The following is a 15,045-nucleotide window of genomic DNA, read 5'->3' on the forward strand; positions in this document are numbered from 1 at the left end:
GAGGATCACTTGAACCCAGGAGTTCGAGACCAGCCTGGGCAACATAGCGACACCCTGTCTCTGTAAATTAAAAAAAAACTTAGCTGGGCATGGTGGCATGCACCTGTGGTTCTCACTACTCAGGAGGCTGAGGTAGGAAGATTGCTTGAGCCTGGACAGTTGAGGCTGCAGTGAGCTATGATCGTGCCACTGCACTCCAGCCTGGGTGACAGCGAGACCCTGTCTCAAAAAAAAAAGGAAAGTTCAGGCATGTTGTTTACCCTTCGTGAAACTTTTGAGTTATCTCCCTAGATTTTGAGCTCCGAGAGCAGTGGTTCTCAACCAGGGGACATTTGGCTGCCATCTGGAGGCATTTTTGATCATCAAAACCCAGATGGGGTTGCTAGTGGCATCTTGTGAGTGGAGGCCAGGGAAGCTGCTAAACATCCATCAGTACACAGGACAGCCCCCACAATAAAGAATTACCTAGCCCAAATGTCAGTAGCACCAAGGCTGAGAAATCCCATCCTGAAAGGACCATACTCTAGCCCTTTTAGTGGCTAGTATAGTCCTAGGCATGTGAACAGTCAAAATATGATGAAAGATGGTATTTGTATGGACTGCAGTATCAAGCAAGGCTGGACCCCCAAAGGGCTGGAGGCGTGGCCAGGACAGGGCCACTTTGGCTTCTGGATTCCTGTGGCAGGGACCTTTTCCTAGGACTCCCTGGCCAATGTGGGGCTATGAACAGCACTGAGTATCCCCCTAAGTGACCTTGGGGTGCTCTGTGACCCTCAGTGGCTGCTGGAAACAACATGGAAGACATCTTTGGGGAGCTTTTGCTGCAGCTGCACCAGCAATACCCAGGTGATATCGGCTGCTTTGCCATCTACTTCCTGAACCTGCTTAACCTGAAGCCTGGGGAGGCCATGTTTCTGGAGGCCAATGTGCCCCATGCCTACCTGAAAGGAGGTGAGCCACATTTCAGCAGTGAGCCCCACTGCCATCCCTGCTGGGCCCTGTTTCCCTGTCTGGACAAAAGGAGAAGGGTGGTCAAGGAGACCCCTAAGGACCTTGCAGCTCTGACCTCTGAGGGTTCCTGGGCTCAGCAAGCAACAGCTGGTAGGGATGTTGAATGCATTTAGCATTGAACACGCCTTGAATCCTGCCACCAAGCCTATGATGCCATGCTACTGATTTTAAGCCCTGCCAGTCAGTGTGGGAACCATGATTTGAACATAGACTATACTGAATCAAAGCTGTTGTTCTATGTCACAGCCTTTGTATGTCTGTCCTATCTACCCAGGGATTTTTACACTAAAATATGCATGTTGCCACAGAAGGATGCCACCTTTTGACCGTTGGCTGCTTATCCACACATGCCTCATGCACAGGATTCTGTCGTAGAAGTGGGAGACTACAGAGTTGGGGCTTCCCAACCCCCAGGGGTTAACATGGCTCCCCTCTGACAGTAACGGGTGACCTGTCACCTGTTTTTGGTATTTGATATCTCAGCCCCATTCTCCCAGAGAATACAATTCATGGAAATTTTTGCCTAATTTGGCATGGGATTCATGGAGCTCAGGTTAGGAGGCCCACAGCTGGAGAGCCAAGGCATACTTCATCAGCTTAGCACATGACGACTGTCTCTCCAGACTGCGTGGAGTGCATGGCGTGTTCAGACAACACAGTTCGTGCTGGCCTGACACCCAAGTTCATTGATGTGCCAACCCTGTGTGAAATGCTCAGCTATACCCCTAGCTCCAGCAAGGACAGGCTCTTTCTCCCGACACGGAGTCAGGAAGACCCCTACCTCTCAATCTATGACCCCCCTGTACCAGACTTCGCCATTATGAAGATGGAGGTGAGTGAGGGGCCATGATGGGTGTCCTTCGTGTGCCATGAAAATCTCTGGCAAGGGTCACGATGTAGAGGACACCTGGGGCTGGGTTTCCTGTCAAGCCCACTTGGTGGAGGGTGGCCCCAGGGCCTGCCCATTCCTCCCTATACCAAGGACCAGGCCTCTATGCTGACTGAGCCTGGGTTGTGGGAGAAGGTGGCAGAGCTCTCCTTTGTGCCTTGGGGACTGTCCTGGGCCCATGAGCTGATGAGAGCAGAGTCTGAGCTGCATTGCCTTATCGTTTCTTCCTGCCCAGGTCCCTGGCTTTGTCACTGAATACAAGGTCTTGGCACTGGACTCTGCCAGCATCCTCCTGGTGGTACAGGGGACAGTGATAGCCAGCACACCCACAACCCAGACACCAATCCCTCTGCAGCGTGGTGGCGTGCTCTTCATTGGGGCCAATGAGAGTGTCTCACTGAAGCTTACTGAGCCGAAGGACCTGCTGATATTCCGTGCCTGCTGTCTGCTGTAGAGGCTGCAGCCTCCCTAGCTCTCCTCTGCCAGCCACCCTAAATTCCAGCCAGCCTTGCCTCCTGAGGCCCAGCTCAAGCCCCCTTCCTTGCTCTGGACTCCTTAGGTATATCCTAGAAGAGCTGGGGTGGAGGAGGGAGCGTGAAGATAGTGACTCCTGAACACACCCACGTAGAACCATCTTCTTTGGGGATGAAAGGCCTGTGTAAGGGGTCTGATACTCCCCTTGTCTTCCCTCTCTACTCCTCACTACACCTGAGCCAGGCTCTTGCCAACTCTGTTCCAGCCTATGGCTTTAGGCTAGCTGGTAAAATATGTGACCCAGCCAGGTAATTTCTAAGAACAGGGTTCTAGTGCTGGGACTGCCCATTTCCTCAGCTGCAGAGGAGGAAAGGGAAAGGGTAGGCCTGTGGACTAACACTGTTTACATCCTTTTATTCTGTCAAAGCAATTAAAGGTCACTTGTGTCGAGGCTGTGGAGTAATGAGCACTCAGCCTTTGGGGTACCTGTTCTAAAGTGGGCCAAAAGAGCCCTCCCTGCATGATGCCCCAGTTTTTGCTTTATTCCTACTTCATACAGCTTCCTGGGGGTGGGCAGGCTACACTCCAGAACGCTGGTATGGGAAGGAGTGGGAGAAGCAGCCAGCTTTGGCCTCAGAGGCACAGTTTGCAAGCAGCCCTACACAGAGGTGGCTCAAAGGATACACCAGTCACCAGTGCAAGACTCTCTGCTCCTGTTTTTCAATTGGCCCTAGAGAAGGGGTCAGCAAACCAGGCAGGCAGGCCAGTTCTGGCCATACCTGTTCATTTCCATATGGTCTGGCTGCTTTCAAGCTACAGTGGCAAAGTTGAAGAGTTGCACTGGACTATACAGCCTGCAAAGCTGAAACTATTGATCGTCAACCACTTCTCTAGAACATACTCAACTGTTGCAGATTACAGGGACTCAGGAACCGAATTAGACAATTTTCACGGTGAGGAGAAGCCCAGTTAGCTTTCCTAAACTGGCAGGAAGTGCGAAGGAGGGAAATCTCTCTCAATGCCCTGCTCCAGGGGTGGGACACACCTGCAAGAAGCTGTCAGCTGTCTGGTGCTGCTGAGGTTTCTGACGTGCAATCATAGATCCTGTCACAACAGGCTAATCACTTAGTCCACTGGCTCCTTCCTGTGGGATAAAGGTTTAAATTCATACAAAAGAATCTTTCTGGGCTTCTGCCCACACTAGAGTCCCTATACAATAAAGTCCCAGGAAACCACCTTCAAAAATCTCCTGGGTTTTGGCCGGGCGCGGTGGCTCACGCCTGTAATCCCAGCACTTTGGGAGGCCGAGGCGGGCAGATCACGAGGTCAGGAGATCAAGACCATCCTGACTAAAACGGTGAAACCCCGTCTCTACTAAAAATACAAAAAAATTAGCCGGGCGTGGTGGTGGCTGCCTGTAGTCCCAGCTACTCGGGAGGCTGAGACAGGAGAATGGTGTGAACCCGGGAGGCGGAGCTTGCAGTGAGCCAAGATCACGCCACTGCACTCCAGTCTGGGCAACAGAGTGAGACTCTAAAAAAAAACAAAAAACAAAAAACTGGGTTTTTTTGCCTCCAAATTTTCTTCAGCTAAAGAATAATAAATATGAGCTGGAAAGAAAGGTTCTGCTAAAGGGAACCCATTCTATAGAAGTGACTTGCAAGGGCCTATTTCACTCATGCTGTCCAATGAAAGAGGCCTGAAAGTTGTACCCACTGGGAACAGCAGAAAGGGGCGGGAGTTTCCAGAAAGAATTGCTGCAGTCAGCTAATTAAGCTATTTCTTCATTTCACGATATCCAGGATATTCTTTTTTTTTTTTTTTTTTTGAGACGGAGTCTCGCACTGTCTCCCGGGCTGGAGTGCAGTGGCACGATCTCAGTTCACTGTAACCTCTGCCTACTGGGTTCAAGTGATTCTCCTGCCTCAGCCTCCCAAGTAGCTGGGACTACAGGCGCCTGCCACCACGCCCAGCTAATTTTTTGTATTTTTAGTAGAGATGGGGTTTCAGTAGAGACGGGGTGACAGGATCTACGATTGCAGGTCAGGTCAGGCTGGTCTCAAATTCCTGACCTCATGATTTGCCTGCCTCGGCCTCCGAAAGTGCTGGGATTACAGGCATGAGCCATTGTGCTCGGCCAAGGCCTTTCTTTAAAATCCTACTGCAACACAGACACAGCTCAACTAGTGTGATTGCATTTATTCTTATAAAGGTACAGAGCTGTAGAAGTACAAGCCAAGAGTTCTGCAGAGTAGTCCATAAACACCATATGGTACCACTCCTGCTGGGAGGTAAGCCTGGATACACCCTTCTCCCCAGGAAACTGTCACCTGCAGAACACCCAGCACTCAGAATTAAGGCAGTTTGGCCCTGGGCACATTGGTGGTATTTTGGTATGTGGCCACTGGCCCTAAACAACTGACCATTTCTACCCTGCCTCACTGTACTCTCCCACCAGGTCCGTCCAGCTTCTTCTACAAGGTAACACCCTCCTACATGGGGTCAACCAGCTCAGAAACCTCTTCTTCAGGGACGGCTGCTGCTGAATATGCCAGAGTTGATTATTACAACAATGAAGAGGGCCTTGGTTTTGGGGTCCTACCACCCTCACCCCTAGCAGCTGCTAAACACCCAGGCCACTCTGCCCTGACCACCTCCCTGACAGAGATGTGGGTCTATACTTACCTTCCACAGCCACCTCCCAGCACGCACTGGGGTCCCTCTACCCGTGCCGATGTCTTTCTTTACACTGTGCTACCTTTGATCCCTTTCCACATGTGCACTTCACCTCTGCAGACACAAGAAAGGCCTGGACATGGTCTCTGCAGATGGGGAAGGGGTTCTGGATGGAGATGTTTTTGCTCTCTACAGGCATTTGCACAAAGTGCTCAGAATGTTGGCCACCTGCTTAGAGCTGCAGAGTCCCATTCCAGAACAGAGTAACCATCTGCCTCCTCTCTTCCCAAGACCCCAAGCTGGCATGACTCTTGTCTCTGTCCTATCTCCCTGCTGTGATGCTGCTAGCTGGTAGAGTAAGTCAGCCCCTAGATACTGTATATTCCTCTTAACCTTCCATGGTTTGAGAAAAACACAAAGATAGATGTCCATCAAGCACTCACAGGATTACCATTGTGAGGACAGTTGTCAGACAAATAACAAATAAGGCTGTATCTTTTTATTAGACTTTCTCATCTTCCAGTCACCCCTTGTGGTAGAGCAAAAAGAGTGTGTTGTCCCTCATATGCCTCTAGTGGTCACAGGACCACTAGGGAAAGAGACTGGATACTTTCCCATGTAGAACCTATACCCCAATCCCAACTATTGGGCTGGGAACCCTGTCTATGCCCATTCAAAGCTCACCTTGTGGGAGGATTGCTTGGGCCTGGGAGGTTGAGGCTGCAGTGAGCTGTGAATGCACCACTGCACTCCAGCCTGGGTGACAGAGACCCTCTCTCCAACAAAACAGAATGCTCACCATGGTTCTGAGTGAAGTCAAAAAAAAAAAACAAAAAACAAAAAACCTGTTGGAAAAATTCTAGAAAGAGGCTTGGTACAGAGAAATTATGCCTGTTCCTGCTGTTTGGGCTGGGGGCTGAAAGAGGCTGTGTTACACCCAGAGGTCTGCTTAAAGCCCAATCCTGAGTATCCAGTGAGGCCCATGCTGTGACCAGAAGAATCTGGCAATAGAACGGTCCATACTGCAGTGAAGGGAGGCCCTCTACACTGGTGGACTGATTTCCTCAGGGGAGGGTCTAGGAGCTGGCTTAGGTCTCTCCTACCCTTCCTGTCTGTAAGCCTCAGTCTAGGACAAAGCCCACACAGCTGTATACCCACTCTCACCCATTGCTACTTCTCAAAAGTTTAAAAGCTAAATAGGAAGGCACCAGACTGCTCCTTGTAGCTCCCTCTGCTGGTAATAATAAAAACTGCAGGCTTCTGGGGCCAGCCCCAGTACCTTTGACCCAATCTTTAGCTCAAAGACTGGGTGAAGAAACTCACCAAGACCAAGGAAATACAAATAAATAAATATGAACATGTCGAAACAGTTTTTCTCCTAACTAGGGAAGGGCGAACCAGAATCACTAAACTCACCCAGACAGTTGGACCAGTTGGGGATACCCCAGGTCCGAGGATTCTGGAAGCCAGGATCCTGCTGTGTCATTAAGCAACCTATGATCCATCATAGTTAGACAGGTGCAACCTGAAGAGGGACAAAAGGACTAACTTTATGCTCTCTTGAAGGACAAGCCTGCAAGCCATCTTAGAGCTAGAAATAGAGCAAATGGAATTTCTCAAACTAGTCTCAAACAGTTAAATTCTTTTTTGGATTGCCAGCTATAATAAACCATAAAGTGCTATTTTCTGCCTCCATACAACACTATCTAGCACAGCCTGGGCACAAGAGCTCCCTTTTTGCCTCCCTGAAGCACTATGACAAATACCAATCAAGCTGTCTGCAAGTGTTTTCCTTAGCCACCTTTGTCACCCACCATAAGAACCAGGATTCCTCTGTCCTGCCCTTATTAAAGTGACTTCTCCAAACTCTGCTCCAACAGCAGAGGAAAACTGCAGAATTCCACCTATCAGTCCACAGCGCAGATGGGGGCCTCTGGCCTGAGAAGCAACAGGTAAGGGCTACCTGCAGGTCACTTTCTAGGGGTCAGCGACTCCAGTGCTCACTGCACTCTGTGAGCTATGAGTGGCCAACAGGGCTCCGTAGGCCTCGTGGTGAGCAGGGCCTATCTTGGAGGGTAATGTCTACTGGAGGGTACAGGAGGAAGAGTCCCCAAGACAGCACCAGCAGCAGGAGCACGCTGAAGAGGCCATGGGCTTAGGGGGGATGAGGTCCAAGTCCTCGTCATCTGGAATCTCATCCAGGTGATACCCATCCTGAAGCAGCTGCCGGCTCACATCCTGGTTCACCTGCTAAGAGAAGGAGAGGAGGGAACTATAGGCCAAGATGCAAAGCAGAAATAACTGCTACTCAAAAGATAGGCCCACATTCCCTTACCAGGGCTTCCTGTCCATGTCCCATCCCAGGCCAACCCCACACATCCCAGGACTACAGGAGGAAGTGCCACCTTCTCCTACTTGTGCCTCAGTCAGCAGTAAGCCTTAGTACTGTCCAAGCTTCATTGTCACTGACCCCCAGGGGATCTGTTCTCACTAAATCCTGAGGCATTCATAAAAATATCAAGTTCCCAATTATGTTTGAAATCAGTGCTCTGACTCTTCCCACTGGGAACCCAGACTAGTCCCTATCAAGGCTGAAAAATACGGGATAATGATAACAGAACAATGGGCTACCGTAGCAGAACATGGGTTACAGCGGAAGGGGGTGGTGAGCAGCTTTTTCTACACACTGCCAGTTAGACTTAGACTTATCCTTTGATGCCAGCAGAGCTGGGTCCCTACAAAAGTGGAATCTGTTGGTTGGTTTCATCAGTTCACTGAGCATAAGAAAAATAAGGCTGGGTGTACGGTGGCTCATGCCTATAATCCCAGCACTTTGGGAGGCCGACGAGGGTGGATCGCAAGGTCAGGAGATCGAGACCACCCTAACACGGTGAAACCGCGTCTCTATTAAAAAACAGAAAAAATTAGCTGGGTGTGGTGGCGGGCGCCTGTAGTCTCAGCTACTCGGGAGGCTGAGGCAGGAGAATGGCGTTAACCTGGGAGGCGGAGCTTGTGGTGAGCTGAGATCACACCACTGCACTCCAGCCTGGGCAACAGAGCGAGACTCCATCTCAAAAAAAAAAAAGAAGGCTGGGCACAGTGGCTCATGCCTGTAATCCCAGCACTTTGGGAGGCCAAGGCGGGTGGACCACTAGGTCAGGAGATCGAGACTATCCTGGCTAACGTGGTGAAACCCTGTCTCTATTAAAAATACAAAAAAAAATTAGCCGGGCGTGGTGGTGGGCGCTTGTAGTCCCAGCTACTCGGGAGGCTAAGGCAAGAGAATGGCGTGAACCCGGGAGGTGGAGCTTGCAGTGAGCTCAGATCGCACCACTGCACTCCAGCTTGGGCAACAGAGCAAGACTCCGTCTCAAAAAAAAAAAGAAAAAGAAAAAGACATGAGGCTGGGGAAAGTGTAAGACTTCCTCTTAGACACAATCTTTGACACTCAGACATTTAAGGACAACACAATTTGCAAACTGCTCTATTCTGTGGCAGAAACTCAGAGATTAGCCAAGACTTCCAGGAGAGTAAGAAAAGCCAGTGGTGTAGAGTCAGGTCCCCAGCACTTCACCTGTCAAAGGGAATGAGCTGCAAATGCCAGGATTTTACATCCCTGTGTTTCTATCTGGGACAGTCACTCTGGAAGAACGTCCACATGGCTATCCCAGGAGTGTTTTAGCCTGAGTTTTCTTTTTTTTTTTTTGAGACAGAGTCTCACTGTATCGCCCAGGCTGGAGTACAGTGGCTCACTGCAAGCTCCACCTCCTGGGTTCACGCCATTCTCCTGCCTCAGCCTGCCGAGTAGCTGGGCATACAGGTGCCCACCACCACGCCCGGCTAATTTTTTGTATTTTTAGTAGAGACGGGGTTTCACTGCGGTCTTGATCTCCTGACCTCGTGATCCGCCCGCCTCGGCTTCCGTGCTGGGATTACAGGCATGAGCCACCGCGCCCAGCCTAGCCTGAGTTTTCATAGATGGAACAAATGAAGAAACAGAAGTTGTTTGGTCTGGAAGAAAGCAAGCTTGGTAGAAGATGGGCAGGGGAGAGACAGAAATGCTGATCTCAGAGAGACTAGAGTTGCTGTGTGACATTAGAAAGCAGGTCAAGGACCAGTGGACCCATTCAGATTAAGGAAGATATACCTAAGAGCTACTCAAACAAAAAATTGTGTGTGTGTTGAGGGAAGGGTGGGTAGCAAGGCTCCTTGGAGGTGGTGAGTACCCAATTACAAAAAGCATTCAAGTAAGCACAGACTAGTAAACACTTAGCTGCGATCTATCAAAAGGATTCCTTTTCTAAGCTGTGGCCTAGAATACTTTATTTTAGAGTCTTATTTTAGAGATAGGGTCTTGCTATATTGTCCAGGCTGGTCTTGGAACTTCTAGACTCAAGCAATCCTCCTGCCTCAGCCTCCCTGGTAGCTGAGACTACAGGCATGTACCACCATACCCAGCTTACATGACTTCTGAGATCATTTCTAGCCCTGAGTCTATATGGTCTCCTCGATTCTCAACAGCCCTCCTTGGTCACCTATACCTCCACGGGGAGAAGAGGGCAGAGTGGAAGACTGTAGAACAGACCAGAAGTCTGGCACAGTGCTGTGCTGACAGCGGGCACCAAACAAGCATTTGACAGTGGTGGTAATGCTGCCTGCAGCCTGGCCCTGCGCAGAAAGGTGCTCTGGACTTGCCTCTGCAGAGGAATACCCGGAGGAGTATCTGGATTCCAGCTCCCCATCACTAGGAGAAGAGGAAAACAGTCAGTTCAGGGAGGTACCTGTGGCGCATGACTATAAATCATAAGGTGGAGAGCATGCAAGGGCATCTGGAAAACCTGTGAAGCAAAGGCCTTATACAACAGAACTCAAGCCCGAATAGGGTTCCCTCAACGGTTCTGGCAGGAACAGGGTCACTCTCACTAACAACGCAGACGTAACAGGGCAGGATGATCCACTGGACATTGGTGCTCCGAATTCTAGAGCAGCATGATTACCTACGAGTCTTCTAACCAAGCCATCCTGGGAAGGGATATTGTTCAGAAGAGAACAGCCCTGGAATATACATGAAGGGCCTTGGAGGAGACAGGGAACAAGCAAAGGCATCAAGCGATCTTCAGTTCCAGCCAAGCTGCTTCCCAAGGGGGTATTTCCAAGGGGAGCACTCACCTGTCAGAGTCGAGGGACACCAGGTTTTCATCTGGACTCTGGCTAAGAGCAGTATAGCCCTTGTTAAACTTCACTGACCTGAGGGGAGATGGGGGAGAAGAGACCAAGCATAGATGAAAGCATAGGCATTGCACAGGGATAGCCAGAGTCCTTGCCCTGAAGGAGAAAGAATTGACTGCACTACTGACTTGCCTTCTCCCTGGTCACAGCCACCACCACCTGCAGCTCCATGTACCTGGCTACAGTGCCTCAGAATGTGTACGTCCTCATTCTTTTTTTTTTTTTTTTTTTTTTTTTGGAGACAGAGTCTGGCCCTGTCACCCAGGCTGGAGTGCAATGGCGCCATCTTGGCTCACTGTAATCTCCACCTACTGTGTTCAAATGATTTTCCTGTCTCAGCCTCCTGAGTAGCTGGGACTACAGGCGTGCCCAGCTAATTTTGTATTTTTAATAGAAACAGGGTTTCGCCATGTTGGCCAGGCTGGTCTCGAACTCCTGACCTCAAGTGATCCACTCGCCTCGGCTTCCCAAAGTGCTGGAATTACAGTCGTGAGCCACCACGCCCGGCCTGTATTCTACTCCTCCTATAGGTCTTGGAAAAAAGCACACCTCCCCTTGCCTGAACTAGGAAAAGCACCCTCTCCCCACTTATTTAATCAGAGGACACAAAAACTGCAAGCCTTTGGGTAAAGGCTTAGGGTTAACCTTCACTTCTCCGAGTTTCAACCCTCATCTGTAAAAGGAGGCATTGAATAAGGTTCTATTCAGCTCTGAGAGTTTACTATTCTGTTGAAAACAAACAAACAAAAACAGGTCTAGCCGTTCCCATACTGCTCTTCGTCCTCATTCCTGGGGACTCCAGCCACCATTCTCCTCCCTAACAGAGGAGGAGAAGGATAGTGAATGAGCCCGTGCACTCACAGAACTCCCTTATTCCGAAGCTCTTTCTTTGATCCTGTCACATCCTTAAAGGAAAAGAGATTGTTCCTCTTCCCATTTTAAAGATAGTGAACCTGACAGGTTGCACCAGGGGAATCGCTAGCTCGGCCTTAAACCAGAGCACCCTGTCTCCCGTCCTGGGGATTAAAGCCTTCTCTAAAACTGCTGGCACAGAGGAGGTGTGGCGCCTGCTGAGACCTTTTCCCTGAAGAGTCTGGGCGGTTCGGCGAGGCCCCCAGCATGCCTTTTCTCCGCAGAACGGCCTTGGCCAGGTCCCGGTGCTTCTCTGGAAGTTAAAGGGCCCGGGTCAGCCGGGTCTTCCCCACTTCGCAGCGTCTCCCGAAGGCTGGGAGGCCGCTCTTTCCGAACGGATTTTAGGGGGCGGGAGCAGGCTGCAGCTAACCCCTTCCCTCCGGGGCCGAGGCCCAGCGAAGCTCCGGAGCCCGCCCTGGGGACGCGGCCGCCGGCCCAGGGACAGACCTCCCCCGACCATCGGGCCACACTCACGCAGCTTGGCTTGAATGGAGGGTGCGCGCGTCACCATGTATGGCCCCCGCTTCTCCACGGCCGCGGGGGTGCGCTCCCCCAGACGGAGGGCTCTATTACCAATCTGCCCGGAGGGTGGCCCCGCAGCTCCCGGCGCGCGGTCCCGAGCCCCGCTAGGCCGGGGTCCCGGGGTAGACAACCGCACCGCGCGCCCGCTGAGCTCCGCGGTCGCCATGGCCGGGCTCCGCCCTGCCGGATGATGCAGCCCCGCGCGTGGCAAACAAGCGGACGGCCAAGGGAGAGGCGGGCTGTCTTTTAGCAAGAGCGGTGCGCAGGCGCAGGTCGTCCTCTTCCGGAGCTCTCCGGTTCGGTAGTCTGGGTACTTGGCGCAAATATTCCGCCCTTCTTTCCGGGAGGCTGGGCAGTTCCGTTCTCGCTCTTGGGGTAGGCGGCTTGAGCCTGGTGATGGTTAGGCTCAGTTCTGCCTCTAGTGGAAATTAAATACTGATATTGTTGTGGGGCTGCGCGTGTGCGTCGGTCGGGCGCCCACAGTTTGAGTCCTGGCGCGCCGCACTCTGTACTTCTCGCAGCGTCTCCTTGGGGGTCTCCCCACATATGGAGCTGCCAGAGAGCAGACTTGAGTTGAAGAGACATGAGGACAAGCGTTATCAGCGACCTTTTCTAGCAAAAGAAAGAGGCCCCAGAGGTTAAAGAACCTTGTGAAGGTGACACACCTAGAGGCAGTAATTGCGCTGATCCATCTGACGCCAAACCCCACCTTCTTAACACCAAGAGGTGCCTGTGACCTTGGACAAGACCTGACCCTCTCTAGGCCTCAGTTTCCACATTTAAAAATAGAGCCGGTGTCACTACTCATTGTACAGTGAGGCAAATAGGCGTTGAAAAGGCGGGTGAAAGTGCACTCTGAGTCTGTGTGTGGTAGGCTATGTGTCAGGGCTCTTGAATTCTCTAGCCCCCAAGGGATGTGCTTGTGACTGGCTGGAAAGAAACTCCAGATCCTTGTGGAACTCCCAAATCTCATGAGGCTGTCCCTTGACTAATTTACTGGTCTCAGTAGGGCAGGTCAACAGTGTGCAACCTCCGAGCTCACAGGGACACGCAGACCGTTGGGTGGCACTATGCCTTGGGCAAGAGAGGTAAAAAGGAAGAATTTAGGGCTGAAGTTTTCAAAAATCAGAAGCACAAAGGAATCCTTACCATTTTGGTAGATTCTCCCCACTCCCGCATGATGTTAGACTGTTTTTGCCTCCAGAAACAGCAGGTTCATATAGCTCAACTTAGTATTTAATCATTATAACCTCCCAGTGAAGCCAATAGTTATTCTTGTTAAACAAATGAAGCTTAGACTTGGTGAAGTTTACCAGTTAAGTGATAAACCTGGAATTTGTACCCAGCTCCCTGTGGACTCCAAAGAAGTAGTTTTCTGGCGGGGCACAGTGGCTCACATCTGTAATCCCAGCACTTTGGGAGGCTGAGGCAGGCAGATTACCGGAGGTAGGGAGTTCAAGACCAGCTTGGGCAACATGGTGAAAAGTGAGCCAAGATTGGGCCACTGCACTCCAACCTAAGCAACAGAGAGAGACGCTGTCTCAAAAACAAACAAACAACTCCCCCCCCAAAAAAAACCAACAACAAAGAAGTGGTTTTCTTCTGGTTATGCTGATGGAGACTTCACCAAGAGCCAAATATGATTTAAACCAGCAGTCTCCAACCTTTTTGGCACTAGGGGTTGGTTTTGTGGAAGACAGTTTTTCCATGGGGTGGAAATGGGGTAGAAAAAAGCTGGTTTTGGGATGATTCAAGCACATTTATTGTGCACTTTATTATTACATTACAATATATAACGAAATAATTGTACAACTCAACTTAGAATCAGTGGGAGCCCCAAGCTTGTTTTCCTGCAACTAGACGGTCCCATCTGGGGGTGATGGGAAACGACGACAGATCATCAGGCATTAGATTCTCATAAGGAGCCCACAATCTAGATCCCTTGCATGTGCGGTTCACAATAGGGTTCATGCTGCTATGAGACTCTAATACCACCGCTGATCTGACAGGTGACGGAGCTCAGGTGGTAATGTGAGCAATGGGGAGCCGCTGTAAATACAGATTAAGCTTTGCTCACTCATGGACCAGTATCCATCCATGGCCTGGGGCTTGGGAACCCTGACCTAAACCCACTTAATGTCACAAAATCACTAGGAACTTGTAACAAAACTGTGAGAGCCTTCATGCACGCTCTTCCCAATCTTCCATCAATAATAAGCTCTTAACTGCTGAGTGACTCAACATAGACCCTGAAGCCAAATTATTTGCTGTCACCTACTGGCAAATTATTAAACCTCTTTATGTCTCAGTTTCTTTAGCTAAGTGGAGATAACAGAACCCATCTAATGGAAGTGGAATTGTGAAGTTCAGTTGTAAAGTGTTTAGAATGACACCTGGCATATAGTAAGTGTTCAAGAAATATATGCTATTATTTACACAACCCTTATACAGCATTACAAGGATTTAGTGTTCATTCTCTCATTTGACTTTATACTCCCCAAGGGCAGACTGCCTTATTCACTTTTTAGCATAAGGTTATAGTAATAAATATTTGTGGAATTAATATTCTATTTCTGCTCTTTTGGTTAACTAGTATCATAAGAACTTCGGGGCTGGAAGAGATCTTAGAGATTATATAATTTAAAGTCATTATTAATGAAGAAACTGTGATCTTGTGATAGTTGTGCTCAATGATCCTGGCCTGGATGTGGGCAGTTCCCTTTTCCACTTAAGAAATTATGTCCACTAGGGCTCACGCCTGTCATCCCAGCACTTTGAGAGGCCAAGACAAGTGGATTGCTTGAGACCAGGAGTTCAAGAGCAGCCTGGGCAACATGGCAAAGCCCCGTCTCCACACACAAAAAAGAAAAATTAGCTGGGCATGGTGGTGTGTGCCTGTGGTCTCAGCTACTTGGGAGACTGAGGTGGGAGGATCACCTGAGCCCAGGCGGTTAAGGTTGATCTGACAGGAGGTGGAGCTGCAGTGAGCTGTGATGGCACCACTGCACTCCAGCCTAGATGACAGTGAGATCCTGTCTCAAAAAATAAATAACTTACAATTTAACAAAAGAAATTATGCTCACTAGGAATCTAAGAAAAATAAATACCCACCCTACCACCAAAAATGCCCCCAACCAACTCTAGGTTGTAAGGGGATGAGGTTCCAGAGCAAGAATTGCCACAGCAGAAAGGGCACAAAACCCCGCTTCCTTGCCCCGGCTATTCAGACCTTAACCGAGTGCTTGTGCTGGCTGCCCTGCTGGGCCTAGGGCTCCTCAACTCAGCATAGCTTTATTCATCTCCTACTGTGTCACAGGTGCTATGCTGGGTCC

The 15,045-nt window shown here is 50.2% G+C and overlaps 2 protein-coding genes across 6 annotated transcripts in view; one reads left to right on the plus strand and one right to left on the minus strand.

Annotated features, from left to right (window-relative positions):
• MPI (mannose phosphate isomerase) overlaps positions 1-2,679 on the plus strand; it is an 8,123-nt gene extending 5,444 nt beyond the window's left edge. For 3 of the 4 annotated variants that reach the window (XM_012000370.1, XM_012000372.1, XM_012000371.1), the window contains 3 exons: positions 778-951; positions 1,635-1,843; positions 2,136-2,679. In XM_012000370.1, the coding sequence (XP_011855760.1) occupies positions 778-951; positions 1,635-1,843; positions 2,136-2,354 (602 nt within the window). In that variant the 3' untranslated portion in view covers positions 2,355-2,679. The remainder of the gene's footprint in view (positions 1-777; positions 952-1,634; positions 1,844-2,135) is intronic. The other variant, XM_012000373.1, reaches the window with a different exon arrangement.
• Positions 2,680-4,555: 1,876 nt separating this feature from the next.
• On the minus strand, positions 4,556-12,382 carry FAM219B (family with sequence similarity 219, member B). Of its 2 annotated transcripts, none has more exons than XM_012000375.1 (5): positions 11,666-12,382; positions 11,357-11,444; positions 10,220-10,297; positions 9,746-9,794; positions 4,556-7,297 (listed from the first exon to the last, which is right to left on the minus strand). In XM_012000375.1, the coding sequence occupies exons 1-5, from the start codon at positions 11,877-11,879 to the stop codon at positions 7,133-7,135; spliced, it is 594 nt and encodes a 197-aa protein (XP_011855765.1). In that variant the 5' UTR covers positions 11,880-12,382; the 3' UTR covers positions 4,556-7,132. The 2 variants fall into 2 exon arrangements, with proteins under 2 accessions (XP_011855765.1, XP_011855764.1); XM_012000374.1 differs by having other exon boundaries at positions 4,556-7,300.
• Between the last annotated feature and the right edge of the window lie 2,663 nt (positions 12,383-15,045).

This window comes from Mandrillus leucophaeus, unplaced genomic scaffold, assembly GCF_000951045.1.
Source record: "Mandrillus leucophaeus isolate KB7577 unplaced genomic scaffold, Mleu.le_1.0 Scaffold628, whole genome shotgun sequence".
Classification (NCBI taxonomy): domain Eukaryota; kingdom Metazoa; phylum Chordata; class Mammalia; order Primates; family Cercopithecidae; genus Mandrillus; species Mandrillus leucophaeus.

What these genes read in the sequence shown, in the direction of transcription:
- FAM219B (XM_012000374.1), bottom strand. Translation starts at nt 11,879, where the DNA reads ATGGCGACCGCGGAGCTCAGCGGGCGCGCGGTGCGGTTGTCTACCCCG. An exon ending in CTCCATTCAAGCCAAGCTGC is followed by an intron (nt 11,445 to 11,665) that starts GTGAGTGTGGCC and finishes TTTAACTTCCAG; the next exon opens with AGAAGCACCGGGACCTGGCC. An exon ending in GTGTCCCTCGACTCTGACAG is followed by an intron (nt 9,795 to 10,219) that starts GTGAGTGCTCCC and finishes CTCTTCTCCTAG; the next exon opens with TGATGGGGAGCTGGAATCCA.